We start from the raw sequence: 23,675 nt of genomic DNA, 5'->3' as shown, positions 1-23,675 counted from the left end.
CATTTGAATGAAAAATTATTTCCCTTTTAAACTGCAGCTGCTTGTATGCATGTAACACAAGTTAATGAACGTCAAATCGTCATTTAAACGCACCCTCGAAAGAAAACGAAATAATTCGAATAAATATTACACATGAAAACCTCAGAGCCAAACAAAATACTGTGTGTTATATTGCACGAAATATCAAACAACTCAAATACCACATGGTTTCTATTTCCATCTTAGCAAAGATGATATAAAGCGCAAAACAAAAATTCATAAATGACTGACAAAATTCATTGTATCTTCAAGTGCATCCATGCCCTTTTTTTTTTTTTTTTTGCAGCACACGATGTTTTTAAAATCATATGGCACTGTGAATACAGTAAACCTGATTGGGCACGACATCTCGGATGCAAATCTTAATGCCATTCTACTATATATCAAGCGTATGACTGGCGGCAACAGCAGTTTAGTTTAGCAGGTTAAGTGACTTATGAGTACAGGGTTAAAACACAACGGTGAACAAATCGTCCCTTTTAACATCCCTTTTTAATACATTTCGGTTTCTTGAGTAAGTGAACTGAGGTTTGTTTTAAAGTGAATCTGGGATATCTGAGCTATATACAGCTGCCGACATAGAACTATATAGAGATATCTCAGACACCCTGTGTAGTACGTCACGGCCCGCAAGGCTGCTGTTTCCATAAGAGTTTTTATCAGTTGGAGCATATACCATAATCCAGAGAGATAATTTCTTATACATTCCAAAAAAATAAAAAGATAATACTGCCTTTAAGTAAAACATTAAACTAGAAATCCTCATCCAACATCAATGCTTAAGAGCAATCAGCGTTACAAACTCTAAAAATGGCAAGATGAATCAATGATAAATCACCGGCGGCTCTTTGGCCAAGTTTGTAAACTCAGGAGTAATTATAAAATAAATGTGTGTATGGTCTGGACTTAAACACAGCAAAATCTTGGGTGTATTTAGATTTTATGTAACTTATGTTGCTCTCTGTGGCTATAGAGCAATCTCTATATAAAATATTCCATGAACTTTATCTTGTACAAGTGTTATCAGTACTCAGAAGGTGCGTTTCAGTGGGTGGGTGTGTGTGTGTGCGTCTTGTGGAATTCCCCCGCTCTCAGTGCGCAGCTCCACAGGGGTTATCCGTGGTCTGGCAGCCCATGTTAGGATATTTGACTTGCACTCTGAACAGGGTCCCATCTGCACACATACAGAGCTTGTACCTCTCCAGGCCTTCGTTGAAATACACAACCCCTTGAGAGGTGTTAGGGATGTGCGATGGACTAAACATCACCGAGCCGTTCAGAATAATGCTGTTCTCCTGCGTAGCGTATAAACACAAATTAACTGGTGAGGCTAAAAGGTCCTGGAATTCAGACATGCATTGATTAATGTTTTATTGAAGATTATGTCATCAGACTAATTCACCCATAAACCCCCTCAATCTAGTCCTGAACTTTAAAAAACACAGAAACACTTGTAGGACAGATAAACAGACGAAGCAGAAGACAGTACTCACGGCTTTCAGTTCAATATCACCACCCATCTTGAACTCAACCGTCTTGCCCATGATGAAGACGCCCTCGTTTCCACGAATGATGGCCTTGCCGTCACCTCCGATCATCAGATCGGACGACGCGTTGCTTGTGATCTGTAAAATCACATTTTCACCTTTAATACTCCCTTCACACCAATGCTCCTCAAAATGGTGTCCATAAACTTGTACACTATATATCCGATAATATGTGCACCCCTGACCATCGCACCCATACACCCAGATTTAATCCTGCTGTGTTTGCTGTTATAATGCGCTCCATTTGTCAATAAAAGCGTTCCACTAGATTTTGGAGCTTGGCTGTGAGGATTTTTGATCATTCAGCTAAAAGAGCTTCAGCTTAATTGTGTTGGAATTTTCATTGTGAACAAACCACTCACTGTTATTATATATTATATGTATATACATATTGTCGCTGTCGGGCGGAATCCTCGTATCTCCAAAACCGTTACTTTTCAGGAAATTAAAAAAACGCTGTACCTTATCTGCAGTGCACAGGGTTTAGTCCGCGTTGCAGTGGATTGTCTTGCGCTAAATTCCTGTCCTCAGACGAGCACCAGAACTAGCGGGGGTCAAGATTTTTTTTTCTTTAAGCCCAGTGTTTTGAAGACATTTACCTCAGAAGACGTGTTGATTCGTTGCGACTCTTATTAAGGAGAAATATGCCGTGAAGCTCTCCCGCGGAGTGAGGAAGAGGTGGACAGTTGAAGTGTCCAATGGAGTTATGAGATTTGCGCTCAAGCTATTTTCAAGACTTTAGATTGGTTAATAACTTGTAAAAATAACAGACCCACGTGGGGACTGACCAATAGCATCGATATGTGAACAAATATGAAATTGAACAAATTTGGACATACGAGGTTTCCGCCCGACAGCGACTATATATAATATATTATGTTATTGTTATTATTATAAACAGGTTTGGAAATATTACATAAATGTGCGATTTGGGACGGACCTAAAGAAGATTGCGATTTATATTTGTATTGTAATGAGATATAACACTCACCCTTTCAGTGGAGGCTTTCTTTACGTTGAGCACATTGACCTGTTTGGGTAAGTGGAACTCGTGGTTATCAAAGTCTGTGCTGAAGAAGGTGGTTTGTGTGCGTGGGTCAGTAAAAGAAACACCCAGGTCACTGGTGATAGACGTTTTGTCTTTTTCAACGCTTAGCCTGGTGTTGCCTTGTTGAAACACCACCTAAAGCATCCACAGATTCACACGAAAAAGCAAAAAGTGATATGCAGTGAGATTCCTGTGCTAGTTTTCAACAGTATCAGAAGCTACATCTGACTCGATAAGGTTCAAAGACTCTTCTTCTTCTTCTTTCGGCTTTTCCCTTCAGGGGTCGCCACAGCGAATCATCTCTCTCCACCTATCCCTATCTTCTGCATCCTCAACACTTGCACCCACTAGCTTCAAATCCTCATTAATTACATCCATATACCTCCTCTTTGGCCTTCCTCTTTGCCTCCTGCCTGGCAGCTCCATGTCCAACATTCTCCTACCAATATACTCACTCTCCCTCCTCTGAACATGTCCAAACCATCTTAATCTGTCCTCCCTAACTTTGTCCCCCAAACGTCCAACATGAGCTGTCCCTCTGATGTACTCGTTCCTAATCCTGTCCAATCTTGTCACTCCCAAAGAGAACCTCAACATCTTCAACTCGTCTACCTCTAGCTCTGACTCCTGTCTCTTCTTCAGTGACGATAAGGTTCAAAGACTAATCTATAGAAATCGTATCCACACTTACTGGGTTGTTGTTGCCAGTGATGACAAGGTCCTGGTCCTTCCTCCCTCCCACAGTGCTCTTGTGCAGTGGGTGAACCACCCCCATGTCAGCTTTCTGCTTAAAGCGCAGTAGGCCGCTCTCATGGAACTCCATACTGTCGCAGCCGTTAGGGCCGATCCGAATAACCGTCCAGATCACCAGTGTTATCTGACGCATAGTAAGAAAGCACAAAGGGGTCCAATAAAACTTCATCAAGAACACCTCCACATTCGTACCATTATTTAATCAGTCAATCATGGTTGCTGGTTTCAGACGGTCTTGTGTGTCTGTGTGTGTTTCAGTAACTGCAAATCTCATCCTGACTTTATATAAAATTGTGCTGATAACTAAAATCTAAACTCTTTAGACCAGGGGTCGGCAACCTCAAACACTCCAAGAGCCATTTGGACCGTTTCCCACAGAAAAAAAAAACACAGGGAGCCACAAAACCCATTTGACATCTAAAATGAAGATAACACTGCATATTTCGTTTTTTACCTTTATGGAAAGTATAGAAAAAACTGTAGCGTGTTGCATTTATTAAATCAATGAACTGCTACCGAGTAAACGAAATTTTATTTCTGCAAGCAAACAAAAATATTTTGAACAGTTTGAACTGACCTTAACAAAAAAGACGCCGGGTTGAAGGTTACTTTCAAATAAAATGTTCAATGTCTAATTGAGTCCTCTTCGTATTCATGACGTCAAAATTTTAACACTTAAGTAAAGTTGGTCACATATTCACAGTTTGGAGTTTCCCGAGTCAATAACTCCTGAGCTAAACGTTGTTACTACACATTTTATAGTAGTAATGTAGAGACGCAGCTACAACCCAATTTTCCTCAAAATCTGCTTTCCTCCACGTTGGACAAAATACATAAGTCTCTATGTGCAGACGACTGAGAGACAGGTTCCAAGGGACCGTCTGCAAAGTACAAAAACCCGAAAAGCGAAAACTAAAAAACAGTCAATGACTTTATAAAAATTATACAAAAAAGACATTTCTCCCAAATAAGTGTTGTAGTATAACTATCAGGACATCAGTGATGTGTGAGCTGGTGACAGTACAGTGTATTACAGTGATGTGTGAGCTGGTGACAGTACAGTGTATTACAGTGATGTGTGTGAGCTGGTGACAGTACAGTGTATTACAGTGATGTGTGAGCTGGTGACAGTACAGTGTATTACAGTGATGTGTGAGCTGGTGACAGTACAGTGTATTACAGTGATGTGTGTGAGCTGGTGACAGTACAGTGTATTACAGTGATGTGTGTGAGCTGGTGACAGTACAGTGTATTACAGTGATGTGTGTGAGCTGGTGACAGTACAGTGTATTACAGTGATGTGTGTGAGCTGGTGACAGTACAGTGTATTACAGTGATGTGTGAGCTGGTGACAGTACAGTGTATTACAGTGATGTGTGTGAGCTGGTGACAGTACAGTGTATTACAGTGATGTGTGTGAGCTGGTGACAGTACAGTGTATTACAGTGATGTGTGTGAGCTGGTGACAGTACACAGTATTACAGTGATGTGTGTGAGCTGGTGACAGTACAGTGTATTACAGTGATGTGTGTGAGCTGGTGACAGTACAGTGTATTACAGTGATGTGTGTGAGCTGGTGACAGTACAGTGTATTACAGTGATGTGTGAGCTGGTGACAGTACAGTGTATTACAGTGATGTGTGTGAGCTGGTGACAGTACAGTGTATTACAGTGATGTGTGAGCTGGTGACAGTACAGTGTATTACAGTGATGTGTGTGAGCTGGTGACAGTACAGTGTATTACAGTGATGTGTGTGAGCTGGTGACAGTACAGTGTATTACAGTGATGTGTGAGCTGGTGACAGTACAGTGTATTACAGTGACGTGTGTGAGCTGGTGACAGTACAGTGTATTACAGTGATGTGTGTGAGCTGGTGACAGTACAGTGTATTACAGTGATGTGTGAGCTGGTGACAGTACAGTGTATTACAGTGATGTGTGAGCTGGTGACAGTACAGTGTATTACAGTGATGTGTGTGAGCTGGTGACAGTACAGTGTATTACAGTGATGTGTGAGCTGGTGACAGTACAGTGTATTACAGTGATGTGTGAGCTGGTGACAGTACAGTGTATTACAGTGATGTGTGAGCTGGTGACAGTACAGTGTATTACAGTGATGTGTGAGCTGGTGACAGTACAGTGTATTACAGTGATGTGTGAGCTGGTGACAGTACAGTGTATTACAGTGATGTGTGAGCTGGTGACAGTACAGTGTATTACAGTGATGTGTGTGAGCTGGTGACAGTACAGTGTATTACAGTGATGTGTGTGAGCTGGTGACAGTACAGTGTATTACAGTGATGTGTGAGCTGGTGACAGTACAGTGTATTACAGTGATGTGTGAGCTGGTGACAGTACAGTGTATTACAGTGATGTGTGTGAGCTGGTGACAGTACAGTGTATTACAGTGATGTGTGTGAGCTGGTGACAGTACAGTGTATTACAGTGATGTGTGAGCTGGTGACAGTACAGTGTATTACAGTGATGTGTGTGAGCTGGTGACAGTACAGTGTATTACAGTGATGTGTGTGAGCTGGTGACAGTACAGTGTATTACAGTGATGTGTGTGAGCTGGTGACAGTACAGTGTATTACAGTGATGTGTGTGAGCTGGTGACAGTACAGTGTATTACAGTGATGTGTGAGCTGGTGACAGTACAGTGTATTACAGTGATGTGTGTGAGCTGGTGACAGTACAGTGTATTACAGTGATGTGTGAGCTGGTGACAGTACAGTGTATTACAGTGATGTGTGTGAGCTGGTGACAGTACAGTGTATTACAGTGATGTGTGAGCTGGTGACAGTACAGTGTATTACAGTGATGTGTGAGCTGGTGACAGTACAGTGTATTACAGTGATGTGTGAGCTGGTGACAGTACAGTGTATTACAGTGATGTGTGTGAGCTGGTGACAGTACAGTGTATTACAGTGATGTGTGTGAGCTGGTGACAGTACAGTGTATTACAGTGATGTGTGTGAGCTGGTGACAGTACAGTGTATTACAGTGATGTGTGAGCTGGTGACAGTACAGTGTATTACAGTGATGTGTGTGAGCTGGTGACAGTACAGTGTATTACAGTGATGTGTGAGCTGGTGACAGTACAGTGTATTACAGTGATGTGTGTGAGCTGGTGACAGTACAGTGTATTACAGTGATGTGTGAGCTGGTGACAGTACAGTGTATTACAGTGATGTGTGTGAGCTGGTGACAGTACAGTGTATTACAGTGATGTGTGTGAGCTGGTGACAGTACAGTGTATTACAGTGATGTGTGTGAGCTGGTGACAGTACAGTGTATTACAGTGATGTGTGAGCTGGTGACAGTACAGTGTATTACAGTGATGTGTCTGGTGACAGTACAGTGTATTACAGTGATGTGTGTGAGCTGGTGACAGTACAATGTATTACAGTGATGTGTGTGAGCTGGTGACAGTACAGTGTATTACAGTGATGTGTGTGAGCTGGTGACAGTACAGTGTATTACAGTGATGTGTGTGAGCTGGTGACAGTACAGTGTATTACAGTGATGTGTGTGAGCTGGTGACAGTACAGTGTATTACAGTGATGTGTGTGAGCTGGTGACAGTACAGTGTATTACAGTGATGTGTGTGAGCTGGTGACAGTACAGTGTATTACAGTGATGTGTGAGCTGGTGACAGTACAGTGTATTACAGTGATGTGTGTGAGCTGGTGACAGTACAGTGTATTACAGTGATGTGTGTGAGCTGGTGACAGTACAGTGTATTACAGTGATGTGTGTGAGCTGGTGACAGTACAGTGTATTACAGTGATGTGTGTGAGCTGGTGACAGTACAGTGTATTACAGTGATGTGTGAGCTGGTGACAGTACAGTGTATTACAGTGATGTGTGTGAGCTGGTGACAGTACAGTGTATTACAGTGATGTGTGTGAGCTGGTGACAGTACAGTGTATTACAGTGATGTGTGAGCTGGTGACAGTACAGTGTATTACAGTGATGTGTGTGAGCTGGTGACAGTACAGTGTATTACAGTGATGTGTGTGAGCTGGTGACAGTACAGTGTATTACAGTGATGTGTGTGAGCTGGTGACAGTACAGTGTATTACAGTGATGTGTGTGAGCTGGTGACAGTACAGTGTATTACAGTGATGTGTGTGAGCTGGTGACAGTACAGTGTATTACAGTGATGTGTGTGAGCTGGTGACAGTACAGTGTATTACAGTGATGTGTGTGAGCTGGTGACAGTACAGTGTGTATTACAGTGATGTGTGTGAGCTGGTGACAGTACAGTGTATTACAGTGATGTGTGTGAGCTGGTGACAGTACAGTGTATTACAGTGATGTGTGAGCTGTTGACAGTACAGTGTATTACAGTGATGTGTGTGAGCTGGTGACAGTACAGTGTATTACAGTGATGTGTGTGAGCTGGTGACAGTACAGTGTATTACAGTGATGTGTGTGAGCTGGTGACAGTACAGTGTATTACAGTGGTGTGTGAGCTGGTGACAGTACAGTGTATTACAGTGATGTGTGTGAGCTGGTGACAGTACAGTGTATTACAGTGATGTGTGTGAGCTGGTGACAGTACAGTGTATTACAGTGATGTGTGTGAGCTGGTGACAGTACAGTGTATTACAGTGATGTGTGAGCTGGTGACAGTACAGTGTATTACAGTGATGTGTGAGCTGGTGACAGTACAGTGTATTACAGTGATGTGTGTGAGCTGGTGACAGTACAGTGTATTACAGTGGTGTGTGTGAGCTGGTGACAGTACACAGTGTATTACAGTGATGTGTGTGAGCTGGTGACAGTACAGTGTATTACAGTGGTGTGTGTGAGCTGGTGACAGTACACAGTGTGTATTACAGTGAAGTTATTGACTGTTTTTTGTATTCTCTTTTCGGGTTTTGCACTTTGCAGACGGTCCCTTGGAATCTGTCTCTCAGGTGTTCGCACATAGAGACTTATGTATTTTGTCCACCTCGGAGGAAAGCTGATTTTGAGAAAAACAAAATATGACACATATTTTGAGCGACAAAAAAATTAAACACGGTTTATTTTAATGTTACAAGAGCATAATCTTAGAATTTATTTTTTTTTTAAAACTAGCTAACTAAAATAAAATAAATTTAAATTATATATTTATTTTCCAAATCTACAGGGAGCCGCAGCAGGGGGATGAAAGAGCCACTTGCGGCTCCGGAGCCGCGGGTTCCCGACCCCTGCTTTAGACTCTCGTGAATGACAGTTCAGACAGCACGTTTTTCCCTCATTATGATGCACTGATGTAAACATTAACTGAGGCTCTTGAGCTGTATCTGCATGATGGTGATCACTACCTCGTGATTGGAAAGTAAGGACGTGAAAAGTGTAAAAGGGACAGTAACACGAACATTCGGAAATCAACACAAAAGAAAACACAAGCCTCCTCATCAGATTCACTCACAATAAGGTTGATGAGTGCAAGCAGGAAGAGCAAGACGATGATGCACACGGCAATGTTGCCTTTTCGACCCCTCAGCCCTGTCTTGTGCAGTCTCTCTTCCTCTATGGGCACGTATCCAGCCTTGAAGTTACTGTTGTGTTCCTTACTAACGGCCCTTCTCTCAATAGCCTTCTCACGCATTGACTTCTTCACCGGACCATTTGAGCTCTCCTATAGGGAGGGAAAAAGAGGACAGTAGCTTTATGTATATTACATGCTTATACACTTACTCTAACACTCAAATGTTTGGACACAACTTTTAATAGGAGGGTTTTACTATTTTCTATCATTTTAGAACAAATAATGACAATTAAGGGGGTCACGGTGGCTTAGTGGTTAGCACGTTCGCCTCACACCTCCAGGGTTGGGGGTTCGATTCCCACCTCCCGGAGGTTTCCTCCGGGTTCTCCGGTTTCCTCCCCCGGTCCAAAGACATGCATGGTAGGTTGATTGGCATCTCTGGAAAATTGTCCGTAGTGTGTGATTGTGTGAGTGAATGAGAGTGTGTGTGTGTGTGTGTGTGCCCTGTGATGGGTTGGCACTCCGTCCAGGGTGTATCCTGCCTTGATGCCCGATGACGCCTGAGATAGGCACAGGCTCCCCGTGACCCGAGGTAGTTCGGATAAGCGGTAGAAAATGAATGAATGAATGAATGAATAATGATAATTAACAATTTAAAATGCACTACATGGCTAAAAGTATCTAGACACTTGACCATCAAACCTACGAAGTCTTGTCGCCTATCCAAGTTGTAGGAACAACAAATAATAACTTGACTTCTAGTTGATCATTTGGAATCAGAAGTTGCTCATATGAATGGCAAAGGCCTCTAGATTACGCTTATTTTACTAAAATAAAATCTTATCATGCCTTGACTTTTATTATTTAATTAGGACAGAAAGGTCAGACTTTGCTTAGACAAAAGTCTTGTCACATCTCTAAAGGATTCAACCAAATCACAGATTAGAGCGTCACCTGTGAGGAATACTGTAATTAACACATATCCAGGTGTGTAGAAGAAGAACCCCAGCACATCCAACCTTCATTTCAAATGCATCCTGACCTCTGACAGCATGTCAAAGATTCAACCACAGACCAAAGTGCTGATCATTAAGAGCCTGAAGACCAAGTCTCCTGCTACAGCTTTAATGTATCTAAACGTCAAGTGGAGAGGATAAGAAAAAGATCTGAAGAAACCGAAGTTCATGACAGGCCCAGGTCAGGTAGACCCCGTAAGACAACTGTTCGAGAGGACCGTTTGTTGGTTCGACAGTACAGGGCCAGCTGAGCTACAGAACTGTGCAAAAGTTTTAGGCAGGTGTGAAAAAATGCTGTAAACAAAGAATGCTTTCAAAAAATGGAAGTGTTAAACATTTATTTTCATAAATGAACAAAATGTAGTGAATAAACAAAAGAAAAATCTAAATCACATCAATATTTGGTGTGACCTCCCTTTGTCTTCAAAACAGCAGCAATTCTTCTAGGTACGCTTGCACACAGTTTTTGAAGGAACTCGGCTGGTAGGTTGTTCCAAACATCTCGGAGAACTAACTACAGATCTTCTGTGGATGTCGGCTTTCTCACATCCTTCTGTCTCTTCATGTAATCACAGACACACTCGATGATGTTGAGATCAGGGCTCTGTGGGGGTTGTGCCATCGCTTCATGCTGGTCTGAAGGCAAAAGCTTTTGTTTGCTCACTTTGCATTTTGTAAATTGACAGAAATAAACACTCATTATTTATATTTCTGAAAGCATTCTTTGTTTACAGCATTTTTTCACACCTGCCTAAAACTTTTGCACAGTGCTGTATATAACAACTGGTCACCAGAAACCAGCATTAAACAGAAGACAACTAAAAAATCGTGTTGCTTTAGCCAAGGCCCACAGCTTGCAGGAAGGATGGACTGTGGAAAAGTGGCAGAAGGTTGATTTTTCCGATGAATCATCTATTGAACTGCATCCCAACCTTCACAAATACTGCAGAAGACCTATTGGAACCCGCATGGACCCAAGATTCACACAGAAAACAGTCAAGTTTGGTGAAGGAAAAATCAGGGTTTGGGGTTATATTCAGTATGGGGGCGTGTGAGAGATCCTCAGAGTGGATGGCAACATCAACAGCCTGAGGTATCAAGACATTCTTGCTGCCCAATACATACCACAGGAGAGGGCAAATTCTTCAGCAGGATGGCGCTCCTTCTCATACTTCAGCCTCCACATCAAAGTTCCTGAAAGCAAAGGAGGTCAAGGTGCTCCAGGATTGGCCAGCACACTCCAGCAAATCAACATCAAAATGGCTAAAGAAGAAAAACCTCAATCTAAATTGACCCGAGACACATCCTTACTTCGTTGATTATCACGAGATGTCTCTTGAACGTGACTAGAGTCCACTTAGGACACACTGGACATGATTTAGAAAGGCACACACTTGTGTGCATGAAGTCCCACAATTCACAGTACACATCAGACCAAAACAAAACAAGCCATGAAGTCAGAATTCAGTAACCAGGCTAGAAGGCCCTTTGGTCAGGGATGTTGCCCAATGGCTTAAGATTCAGAAGACCTCTGCAGTGATCAGAGAACCTGCCAGAAATACAACCATATCAGAAATACCACATCAGTCAGGTTCTTTATGGTAGACTGGCAAGACAGAAGCCATTCCTGAATAAAAGGCATGTGGTAAACACTTATACTGACTCAAGGAAAATGATTATCTGATCTGATACAGATATGAACCCTTTCGGCCGAACTGCAGGCATTAAGTCTGGCAAAACAAGGGATTTTCAATACTGGCTAATACCATTCCTACAGCGAAAGATGGTGGTGACATTTGAAACAATCCAGTAATTATCCATGTGACCAAATGCGACAGCTTTCTAAACCGGTTTTAAATAATTCCTTTGCACAGTGAAGTGGTGTGAACGTGGCGGCAGACTCATTCCGATATATACGTTATGCATGTAAACCAAAGTTTGAATCACACTGTAATGCTTAGGGACCATAAAGTAACAGTACTTTCAGAATCGGAGTGAATTAATTGGGACTGTCGAAAATGGGCGTATGTAATCATACCATTTTACTTGTACTTTTCAACAATGTCCACACATCTATGCACTGCTGTTGTACATATGTTTACATATATATATTCATTCATTCACTCATCTTCTACCGCTTATCTGAACTACCTCGGGTCACGGGGAGCCTGTGCCTATCTCAGGCGTCATCGGGCATCAAGGCAGGATACACCCTGGATGGAGTGCCAACCCATCACAGGGCACACACACACACTCTCATTCACTCACACAATCACACACTACGGACAATTTTTCGAACCCCCAACCCTGGAGGTGTGAGGCGAACGTGCTAACCACTAAGCCTCCATGCCCCCCATATATATTACATAATATATATAACATAATATATATTAGAGGTTGTACATATGTTAACATATATATATTTATATATATTACATGCTGTACATATGTTTACATATTTATCTGCACGTGTCTATTTGCACAATTGCTATTCTTTGCACTTCTGTTAGATGAGAAACTGCATTTCGTTGCTGTGTACCTGTATCATGCAATGACACTAAAGTTCTTGCTTTCTTTCTATCTATCTATCGGTATGTGTCATCTATCTATCTATGCCTGTCTATCTATCTATCTGCCTGTCTATCTATCTATCTGCCTGCCTGCCTGTCTATCTATCTGCCTGCCTGTCTATCTATCTGTCTGCCTGTCTGTCTTTATATCTATCTGTCTGCCTGTCTGTCTATCTATGTCTGCCTGTCTGTCTATCTATGTCTGCCTGTCTATCTATCTATCTGTCTGCCTGTCTATCTATCTGCCTGTCTATCTATCTGTCTGCCTGTCTATCTATCTGTCTGCCTGTCTATCTATCTATCTGTCTGCCTGTCTATCTATCTATCTGTCTGTCTGCCTGTCTGTCTATCTATCTGTCTGCCTGTCTGTCTATCTGTCTGCCTGTCTGTCTATGTATCCGTCTGCCTGTCTATCTATCTGCCTGCCTGTCTATCTATCTATCTGCCTGCCTGTCTATCTATCTATCTGCCTGCCTGTCTATCTATCTATCTGTCTGCCTGTCTATCTATCTATCTGTCTGCCTGTCTGTCTATCTGTCTGCCTGTCTGTCTATGTATCTGTCTGTCTGTCTATCTATCTGTCTGCCTGTCTATCTATCTATCTGTCTGTCTGCCTGTCTGTCTATCTATCTGTCTGCCTGTCTGTCTGCCTGTCTATCTATCTGCCTGCCTGTCTATCTATCTATCTGCCTGCCTGTCTATCTATCTGTCTGCCTGTCTGTCTATCTATCTGTCTGCCTGTCTATCTATCTATCTGCCTGCCTGTCTATCTATCTGTCTGCCTGTCTGTCTATCTATCTGTCTGCCTGTCTATCTATCTATCTGTCTGCCTGTCTATCTATCTATCTGCCTGTCTATCTATCTATCTGTCTGTCTGTCTATCTATCTGCCTGTCTATCTATCTGTCTGCCTGTCTGTCTATCTATCTGCCTGTCTATCTATCTGCCTGCCTGTCTATCTATCTATCTGTCTGCCTGTCTATCTATCTGTCTGCCTGCCTGTCTATCTATCTGTCTGTCTATCTATCTATCTGTCTGCCTGTCTGTCTATCTGCCTGTCTATCTATCTGCCTGCCTGTCTGTCTATCTATCTGTCTGTCTATCTGTCTGTCCATCAGAGCCACACAGGAATGCTGCACGCGCCACTCTGTCTCTCTGCAAACAGACAACCGAGTAACGGTCGGACTAAAAATAAACACCGCACCGTTTCTGCCTTCTAGACAATACCTGATAAGATTATACACTTTGTATTCGGGAAGAAACAGATCCACCAGTCGACGGAAAATACCTAAATATAGACACCGTTTATGAAATAAGTATATTTCCCCATAAACGATACGAACACGAATTATACAGAAAACCGCAAACGCTTAAAGGTACTTCTTCTGCTTCACTACATTTTTACACCTACAGATAATCATTCAACGTTTAAAAGCTAAAGGATGAATGTGATAAAGCAGGTTATTACGCTTTATAAACAGACCTGCTCGGACGCCATGTTGACCCTCCCTCACTGTCCTGGGTCTGTCAGAGCCGAGCACACACTGGAATGTTCCACTGGGTAAACGCAGGGGGAACCGACCACTAAATTACAAAAATTATAGCAATTGTACTACAACAGCTATAATATTTAAAACTTCACACATAGTAATATACTAAGGGCTCCATATAAGATAGGGTCATCCTCATAAATCAGACTGTTAGATACATTTTAGGCACGTTTTGAATGGTTTGGTCTGTGACATAAGAGGCTGGTTCTTATGAGCCTGTACTGGGCTTTCCAGAAATGGGAAACCCCAATATAGCAAAGCCAACATGTTTATCCTGAGGCTTATAGAGGGTTATTTACACTATATGGCCAAAAGTTAGTGGACACTTGACAATCACATCTACATCTTCTTGTTGAACATTGCATTCCAGATTTAGTTCTCATTTTCTGTTAATAATGAATGAAGAAGTGTGTCCTTGGGAATTTGTGATCATTCAATGGTGAGATTAGACACTGATGTTGGGTATGTGGTGCACTGCAGTCAGTTCATTCCAATGGTGCTCAGGGTTGAATCAGAGTCAGGGCTGTAATCTATGATCTATTGGCATAAATATTTGGACCCCTGACCATCACACCCATACGTGGACCTTCACCAAACTTGTTGCAGGCACGTGATTGTGTAGTATGTTTTTGTTTTTTGGAGTAGAAGAACTCGAGTGTCCGGCACAGAGCACTGACTCTGTTTCAACCCCACTGAACATCTTTGGGATGGAATTCTGGAATTCTGAATATAGTGTACATAAAGGAGGGGAGCACGGTGTCTTAGTGGTTAGCACGTTCGCCTCACACCTCCAGGGTTGGGGGTTCGATTCCCGCCTCCGCCTTGTGTGTGGAGTTTGCATGTTCTCCCCGTGCCTCGGGGGTTTCCTCCGGGTACTCCGGTTTCCTCCCCCGGTCCAAAGACATGCATGGTAGGTTGATTGGCATCTCTGGAAAATTGTCCGTAGTGTGTGATTGCGTGAGTGAATGAGAGTGTGTGTGTGCCCTGCGATGGGTTGGCACTCCGTCCAGGGTGTATCCTGCCTTGATGCCCGATGACGCCTGAGATTACGTCAGGTCACGGGGGCACAGGCTCCCCGTGACCCGAGGTAGTTCGGATAAGCGGTAAAAAATGAGTGAGAGAGAGAAAGTGTACCTAAAGGATTTTTGCATAAGGTATCATATAAAATGTTTTGTACCAAAATGGTAGTTTGTTCCATTTTGTTTATTGCAAGTATATGATAAATTCATAATTTAGATTTTTTTTTCATATGGCTGTATTTTTGATTTCTTGTATATACATTCACTGGCCACTTACACCCAGCTTACATATACAGCAATGCAGTGAGTGTAAGACTCAAATTCTGCCTTTTTTGTGAGACCCCAAAAACTAGAATAAAAAAAAAGCTATAATAATAATAATAATAATAACAACAAAAACAACAACAACAATAATAATAATGCTCAAAAATTAAATTATTTTAATTAAATATATTGTTATTTAAATTGCACGCTTATATTGATACTTGAGCTATTCATAAAAAGAATATGGTACAAATATATAATGATTTAAGCATGTAATTGAGGATGAAAATGTGTGCTCCGTATGAATAAATGTCATTCAGTTGGCTTTCAGTTGCTCTTGACAAAAGGGTAAGCCATACAACTTGAGAATATGGTATGAACTTTTCCTTCAACTTGGAAATTTCCGAACAGTATCATTTGTTAGTCTTATAGATTTAACTGTAACATGTATGTAGCTGGAAGAGATATACACACAGGGGTTATTTTAACAGGGGTTCAGTTTAACAGGGGAACTAGATTAAACAACACTCCACCACATACATGTAAACAAACTCCGACATCTAACACCCGCTCTAAAATAACAGTGTCTTCTTTAGAACACCTCAAGTCTTTCACAGGAAGTAGACAACTTTGAGCACTCAGAGCCTGGGGGTGGGACAAGTAACACTGTTGCTACAACTAAAGAGAGTCCGTAGCATACTATCCAACGGCAAGTGCAGGATAGTGTGTGTGTGTGTGCATGTGTGTATGTCTATGTGTGTGTCCACGAAGGCAGGAGGGCAGCTGTCGTGTAGACTTGCAACGGATTAAGAAGTGCAGTGTTTTTTCTCTGGGACATCTTGAAGTCTTTAACAAGATTAAAGGCAAGTTAGACACTGTGTAATATGGCAGACACGTTGCGGAGGCTGGTGAACACTTCATCCTACAGTGTCTTGCAGCAAAAGCTAGAAACCTGGTACAAAGATTATCATGTAAGTTCATTCATGCACATCATTTTAAGGTTAATTCACAGTGTAGTCTAAATGGTCATGGGTTAAATTTATGTGAAAGAAGTGTGATCTGGTCTGGTATGAAGCACTGTGGTGTTTAGCTTACTTACAATTAATGCATTTAGTGATGATAACAACAATTTATCAAGATGTAACTACGACAAAAGTTCTGACTGGGCAAAAACCAACAAACCTTTCAATGGAATGTTTGGATTTATTGGCAAAGATAGGTTGCTATGGACGCTGGTAGTCAGGGCAACCACACAACCATCCAGGGTTTCAATAAAACCAACCTCTATGCCTCAGACTCGGTAGTGAATGAGTCTGGAGTTGTAAAGTCCTCACACTGACTTCTGTGTCTAAAAACAAACAAAAAAAACAACTAGATGTACCACTTAGCTCACTAAAACATGCTAAAGGGAAAATGAAATGAAAATATAGCGAAGATTTCTCAAGTTCTGTTACTGCTGAATCTTCTAGCAGCTTCTGTGAGGTTTTGTTGATCAATTTAATCAAGCAATAAGGAAGCTGGAAAATAGCTCCTGGCAAACATACTCTATACAGGCATAAATATGTGGACACCTGACCATCACACCTCTACATGGGCCTTCTCAAAATCTGTTTGCAGCACATGATTGTGCAGCATGTTTTTGTTTTAGAGTAGAAGATCTTAAAGGTCCTACACAGAGCCCTGGCCTCAACCTCACTGACCACCTTTGAGATGAACTGGAACGCTGAGTCGGCCCCATGCTCTTGTGCTCTCATGTGCTTTTAATGGTCATACTAAAGGTGTTCATTGTAGTCTACCAACTTGAAGACCTCAGCCTGTAGCTGTTTTTTAGCAGGGGTTACTCACTTATTTACTCACTGGTGTGACAGCCATTAAAAAAGCTCTATCGTGAATGTTTGGTGGTCTAAAAAGAGAAATCAAGATCCTACAATGTGATTGTCTGATCAGTACTGGATCATATTGAGCTGTTCTCACAGGTGATCTCATGTGACCAGAACCTAAACCGGTGCTGTGAGCTAGTGGAGCTCACCTCTAATATCCAGGGGCAGCTGTTCACTATACTCAACCTTACTGCACAAGAAGGTACAAATCCAGACGGACACTGAAGCTTTGCCTTGCAACATTTGTGAGATGTTATAGACTCTTTCTGGTCCTATTTTATTTACCTTTTAAAAACACCGGTTTTAAGAAGACTAAAAGCAATTTAGATGTCTGTATTAGCCAACATTTGCTTGACTATTGTAATAAACTGCAGGAACATCTCTGTTTTTTTTTTTTTCCTGCTGTTTACTTCCTCAGGAGGTCACTATGCAGGAGTGGACACTCTTAAATCTCGCTTGCTGCCCTGGCTTGGAACATGCTTCACCATGCCAAGTGCCTCTGTCTCACCAGGCACCAGTCTCAATCTTATTCAGGTCACTTCTCAATTTGTGCTTTAATATTCCAAGTACTTTCATTAGATGGTGCAGAATGATCTTGTCTGTTTTAGAGGATGCTTTACTTTCTCTGCATTTTTAATTTTATAATCATTTTAATTTTTAGAATTTTTAGGGTGACATTGAAGCATTCTGTCCAGGGACTACAGATGAAAAATAGCCTTTGGCTAACTCTGGTGTATTTACAGTAATGTTTATTAATGTTCGCTGTCAATGTCGAATAAAACCAGTTTTTATTATCCCCCTGTGTTTGGACATCGCCTGTGTGTAATATTCTTACTGTGTGCGGGATGTGGTAGCCTAGTGGTTAAGGTGTCGGACTACTGACCGGAAGGTCATGAGTTCGAATCCCAAGTCCACCAAGCTGCCACTGCTGAGCAAGGACATTAACCCTCAATTGCTCAGTTGTATTTATTGTAAGCCACTCTGGATAAGGGTGTCTGCTAAATGCCGTAAGTGTGTGTGTTGATTAGGACAATGTGGAGAAGGAGCGAAGGATCCGTGAGCTGTCATTTTCCCATGAGAGTGACATGCAGAAGATTGAGGACCAGCTCTGCTCCACACGGATAGAGCTGGACTCTGTAAAACAGCAGTCAGTATCAGTAACAGTTCCATTCACCTAGCAGACAAGGCTACGCTTCAGCACTCACTGCTGCTGTACCCAAAACACTTACCCGAGTTATACTAGAAGCTAGATTAGTAGTCAGTAATAGGTCATGGCATATATACGCTTGTATTTTATGTTTTCTCAGACTTGCTGATGCTAAGATCGAACTGGATTCCACCAAAAACAGGTCAGCGACTACTCTTCTTGCCACAGAAGATGAGATACTACACCTGAAAGCAGAGTAGGTTACATGATGTCCACTAATCAGAAGACAATCAAGTAGATATATTATATAAGATAATACATTTTTGCACCAAATCAGGGTGATTTCTTGAATTTATTCATGTTTAGAGCATTTTGAGCTTAATATTTATAAGGTTGTTCATGGATATTCTTGTGTGCCTGCCATAGTACTGTACATTCACTAGCCATCTACCATATACGGATTTTTTTACATACAGAATCTCATAATAGCAGTAACGTAACACTGAAATGGGTGGTGCTGGTGATATGAGATTAACAGGTATAGGTCAAAAATAACTGAGTAAGTCTCCAGTCTCTGTACTATGAAGTCTTCATTAGACGTTCCCACTACCGGTTGCCATAGCAAAAAGAAAAGATTATGTTTTTCTTTCTGGAGAAATGGAGATTTTGTTGTTTGTGTATAAAATTCAGCAGTGTTTATCCAAATCATATCATACGAGATGATGGAGAAGCAGTGTGCTCACTGTAACAGGTCATGTGACCTCTACTGTCTTTACTCCCATTGGTTTTTGCTGCACCGAGATGCTTCGTATTCGCAAAAAGTTCAACTTTTCTCAACATACTGTCTCTCATGTTGCCGGAAGTCACGTATACTTTGAGTTGGATACGTCCACTTTTAACTGAGGAGAATTTTGACACTGTAAATTCTCAATATTGTTCCTCACCCCTGATTTCAGGCATGTCATGATGATCTCTTCAGTATACGAGCTTCGAGTGTTTAAAAACAACCAACAATGCTGCCATATCGCTTACATTTATACCAGTGCCTCAGATACTACTACGTCATGCCATGCTTACAATCGTCCTCCACCCACATAATACCTGAACAACTTTGGACCTGTTCCATTGATAGACGAGTCAGAAAGGGGGCTAAAAAATCTAGCAACAAAGAGAAGGTATAGAGTCAGTAATTGTACTCTGAAAACAAAAGCTGTCAGGAGGAGAAACTCCTGTCTTCATTGTTGAACGGTTTCACTTCCTTTTAAGAGCGGAGAACACCTTTACATAGGGATTCCTGTTAATAAAGTGTGTTGCGTATTGGTGCAGATTGCGGACGGCCTATGATCAGGTGGACCTCTATAAGAAGAAGCTGGACGTGATGGAGGACTATGAGAGGCAGGTCAGATTAATGAGAGATGAAGTCACTTTTCTTACTGCTGAGAAATCCATGCTACAGGAAAGGTAAGACACGCACACCCACACTTGGTTATCACCTATGCAATGTTCTAATTTAAAATCTATCATGTTCTAGTCACAGATTGGCAGACTGGTAACTGATGATTTACTTCCTCCATGTCTCAGGCTGGTGAGGAGTCGCTCTCCCAGTCCTCTTCCTCGACGCAGTCGTAATAGCAGTCCTGTGAGGAGTGAATCTCCAACACGTGCCCAGCTCACCAGCTCATCTCGCCATGCACGGCTTGTATCTCGCTTCTCTGACCTGTATGCCATCGAACGGCTGGAGGCCCAGAGCCTCCTCCGCCGCTACATCGACGACTTGGAGACAGTGCAGAGGATCATCTTCATTGCTGCTACGGTACGAAGTAACAGTTACTTGACTCTGGCATGATGAGTAACGTCAAATGTTTGTATGAAATTCGTCTTGCTTTTGTCTAATTATGTCAATTTTTTACTTACTGCATATTCTTATTGCACATGATGTACATGATGCACAAAGAATAAATACTGACTGGCCTTACCGCTGAACCAACAGGAATCATTTCTGGCAGCTAAATTGGCGTATCGTCAGTTTAAGCTGCGTGTGAGGAAAACCCTTTCCCCTTCACATGTGGGTCCTGAGAGTTTGGAGGACGCCGTAGTGGACTACATCGTCAGGAACCTTGACCTTTATGATGTGCAGACAAGCATTAGTGTATGTCCATGGCATTTTATTTTACACATAATATATAATGTCAGCATTGTGCTTCATTTACAATATGCTCTCTACAGTAACTACCTTTTAACCCTTTCTACCAGTACACTGGTGTGCTGTTGCTGGAATGGAAATCGATAACCTTACACAGACTTTTAGTTGTTGGAGATAACACCTTCAAATGATAAACTTTGATGATAAAATGATAAAATTTATATTATTCATTCATTCATTTTCTACCGCTTATCCGAACTACCTCGGGTCACGGGAGCCTGTGCCTATCTCAGGCATCATCGGGCATCAAGACAGGATACACTCTGGACAGAGTGCCAACCCATCACAGGGCACACACACACTCTCATTCACATCAATCGCACACTACGGACAATTTTCCAGAGATGCCAATCAACCTACCATGCATGTCTTTGGACCGGGGGAGGAAACCGGAGTACCCGGAGGAAACCCCCGAGGCACGGGAAGAACATGCAAACTCCACACACACAAGGCGGAGGCGGGAATCGAACCCCCAACCCTGGAGGTGTGAGTGCTAACCACTAAGCCACCGTGCCCCCCAATTATTCTCTATGAATATATTGCCCCTAGTAGGCTAGGTAAAAACATAAATACTTATAATAAACTACAAATTCTTAAAGCTCTGAGTGTCTACTTTCATATGAGCTTCATATTAAGCACCACTGTGGAGTGGGACATGACAAAGACATTCAATACTGAACATGGACACAACCAAACAGGAGCAAATTCCAGTTATTCGCTTAAAGAGTTCATTAAAACAGAGAGTTTTCAGGATTAATGCCAACAGCACCGATCTTTGGACCACTAATGCGAAATAAATTACTCTGATTTGGCTGCAAAAGACAGGGAGATATATTTCCCACACAGCTAGAGACTAATTCTCAATGCAATAAGAAACAATAATGCCATGAAGAGAGATCACTTCCCACTTTCCTAACACTTAAAGGTTCATTAGTTGATTTTTATTTATACAAGTAAGCTTGTTTGTGTTTGGATGGACCTGCTGTCAGTCATTATATAGACACTATAAGGCCACTGTGGATTTTGTGGCAGGAGCTTCGTGAACATTGGTCGGAACTGAAGGGGGACTTAAAAACAAGTAAAAACAATCATTCAAATGTCCAACCTACCTACTTAACCATTAGAGCTCTGATACTGAAAAATGGACTACTCTTATCTAGCTGGATAAATAATGATATTGTTGGATGCTCACAATAATCTGTTTAGCTGTTAGTAGTTATTAATTTTCTTCTTCATTGGTCAATGAATTCTCATATGTTCTAGCCAAATATTTAAAAAAAAAATAAACTTTTAATAATACTGTAGCAACACTGTGATGCAAATGTCACTCATCATTAAACTGTGTTTTCCTCTTTGTTCCAGGATGTGATCAACTCAATGAATGTGAACCCACGTATATCCTTCCCTCCAGAAGTGGACTTTATGCTCATCAGTAGTTTCATCAGAGAGATGTGTAGAATTGCTTTTGACATGCAGACTCTGGATCCTCCTCTAGACCTCGCCTTTAGCTCAGATGGAGAACTCTACAATGACATCAAGTGAGAGGATATCCATTCTTTTGTAACTTTCACACACTACCATATCATAAATAATGCAGAAATCAAGCAGAAGCAAATGCTAACATCGCTAAAATCTTATCCTGTAGCAGTGAGGTCAATAGACATCAAGACTGATTCGCTGCATCTACAATTTGATATTTTTAGTAGTAATAGTAACACTGTTCTTACCAGTAGAGCAGGAGTAAATGGGGTGAGTAGGAGTGTGTAGGAGAGAGTAGGAGTAAGTAGGGTTGAGCAGGAGTGAATAGGATTGAGTAAGAGTGAGTTGGGATAAGTAGGAGTGAATAGGAGAGAGTAGGAGTGAATAGGAGAAAGTAGAAATGAATAGAAGAGAGTAGGAGTGTGTAGGGTTGAGTAGGAGTGAATAGGAGAGAGTAGGAGAGAATAGGAGAGAGTAGGAGTGAATAGGAGAGAGTAGGAGTGAGTAGGGTTGAGTAGGAGTGAATAGGAGAGAGTAGGAGAGAATAGGAGAGAGTAGGAGTGAATAGGAGAGAGTAGGAGTGAGTAGGGTTGAGTAGGAGAGAATGGGAGAGAGTAGGAGTGAATAGTATAGGGTAGGAGTGAATGGGGTGAGTAGGACTTAGTATGAGAGAATAGGAAAGAGTAGGAGTGAATAGGAGAGAGTAGGAGTGAATAGGGGAGAAGGAGTGAATAGTATATGGTAGGACTAAATGGGGTAAATAGGGTTGAGTAGGAGTGAATAGGAGAGAGTAGGAGTGAGTAGAGTTGAGTAGGAGTGAATAGAGGAGAGTAGGAGTGAGCAGGGTTGAGTAGGAGTGAATAGGATTGAGTAAGAGTGAGTTGGGATAAGTAGGAGTGAATAGGAGAGAGTAGGAGTGAATAGGAGAAAGTAGAAATGAATAGAAGAGAGTAGGAGTGTGTAGGGTTGAGTAGGAGTGAATAGGAGAGAGTAGGAGAGAATAGGAGAGAGTAGGAGTGAATAGGAGAGAGTAGGAGTGAGTAGGGTTGAGTAGGAGTGAATAGGAGAGAGTAGGAGAGAATAGGAGAGAGTAGGAGTGAATAGGAGAGAGTAGGAGTGAGTAGGGTTGAGTAGGAGAGAATGGGAGAGAGTAGGAGTGAATAGTATAGGGTAGGAGTGAATGGGGTGAGTAGGACTTAGTATGAGAGAATAGGAAAGAGTAGGAGTGAATAGGAGAGAGTAGGAGTGAATAGGGGAGAAGGAGTGAATAGTATATGGTAGGACTAAATGGGGTAAATAGGGTTGAGTAGGAGTGAATAGGAGAGAGTAGGAGTGAGTAGAGTTGAGTAGGAGTGAATAGAGGAGAGTAGGAGTGAGCAGGGTTGAGTAGGAGTGAATATGGGAGAGTAGGAGTGAGCAGGGTTGAGTAGGAGTGAATAGGAGAGAGTAGGAGTGAGCAGGGTTGAGTAGGAGTGAATAGGGGAGAGTAGGAGTGAGCAGGGTTGAGTAGGAGTGAATAGGAGAGAGTAGGAGTGAGCAGGGTTGAGTAGGAGTGAATAGGGGAGAGTAGGAGTGAGCAGGGTTGAGTAGGAGTGAATAGGGGAGAGTAGGACTAAATGGGGTAAGTAGGGTTGAGTAGGAGTGGATAGGAGAGAGTAGGAGTGAGCAGGGTTGAG

At 41.9% G+C, this 23,675-nt stretch overlaps 2 protein-coding genes across 2 annotated transcripts in view; one reads left to right on the top strand and one right to left on the bottom strand.

The window, feature by feature from the left end:
* Nucleotide 1: 1 nt before the first annotated feature.
* Nucleotides 2-14,028, bottom strand: sgcb (sarcoglycan, beta (dystrophin-associated glycoprotein)). The gene is made up of 6 exons (XM_060866795.1): nucleotides 13,941-14,028; nucleotides 8,813-9,022; nucleotides 3,326-3,511; nucleotides 2,578-2,769; nucleotides 1,533-1,664; nucleotides 2-1,334 (listed from the first exon to the last, which is right to left on the bottom strand). The coding sequence occupies exons 1-6, from the start codon at nucleotides 13,953-13,955 to the stop codon at nucleotides 1,131-1,133; spliced, it is 939 nt and encodes a 312-aa protein (XP_060722778.1). The 5' UTR covers nucleotides 13,956-14,028; the 3' UTR covers nucleotides 2-1,130.
* Nucleotides 14,029-15,791: 1,763 nt separating this feature from the next.
* The window catches only part of spata18 (spermatogenesis associated 18), a 9,434-nt gene continuing 1,550 nt past the window's right edge, over nucleotides 15,792-23,675 (top strand). The window contains exons 1-9 of the mRNA XM_060865062.1: nucleotides 15,792-16,261; nucleotides 17,267-17,372; nucleotides 17,589-17,704; nucleotides 18,199-18,317; nucleotides 18,478-18,573; nucleotides 19,644-19,778; nucleotides 19,899-20,130; nucleotides 20,308-20,466; nucleotides 21,883-22,058. Coding sequence (XP_060721045.1) covers nucleotides 16,175-16,261; nucleotides 17,267-17,372; nucleotides 17,589-17,704; nucleotides 18,199-18,317; nucleotides 18,478-18,573; nucleotides 19,644-19,778; nucleotides 19,899-20,130; nucleotides 20,308-20,466; nucleotides 21,883-22,058 — 1,226 coding nt within the window. The 5' untranslated portion in view covers nucleotides 15,792-16,174. The remainder of the gene's footprint in view (nucleotides 16,262-17,266; nucleotides 17,373-17,588; nucleotides 17,705-18,198; nucleotides 18,318-18,477; nucleotides 18,574-19,643; nucleotides 19,779-19,898; nucleotides 20,131-20,307; nucleotides 20,467-21,882; nucleotides 22,059-23,675) is intronic.

The sequence above is a fragment of the Tachysurus vachellii genome, chromosome 3, assembly GCF_030014155.1.
Source record: "Tachysurus vachellii isolate PV-2020 chromosome 3, HZAU_Pvac_v1, whole genome shotgun sequence".
NCBI lineage: Eukaryota > Metazoa > Chordata > Actinopteri > Siluriformes > Bagridae > Tachysurus > Tachysurus vachellii.
Note: the sequence above shows the minus strand (reverse complement) of the source record. Positions and strands in the feature narration are given on the sequence as shown.

Excerpts from the sequence above, each read along its gene's own strand:
- sgcb (XM_060866795.1), bottom strand. Across the intron at positions 2,770-3,325 it reads TCACTGGCAACAACAACCCA|GTGGTGTTTCAACAAGGCAA; the intron begins GTAAGTGTGGAT and ends TGGATGCTTTAG. Across the intron at positions 1,665-2,577 it reads AGAAAGCCTCCACTGAAAGG|ATCACAAGCAACGCGTCGTC; the intron begins GTGAGTGTTATA and ends GTGATTTTACAG.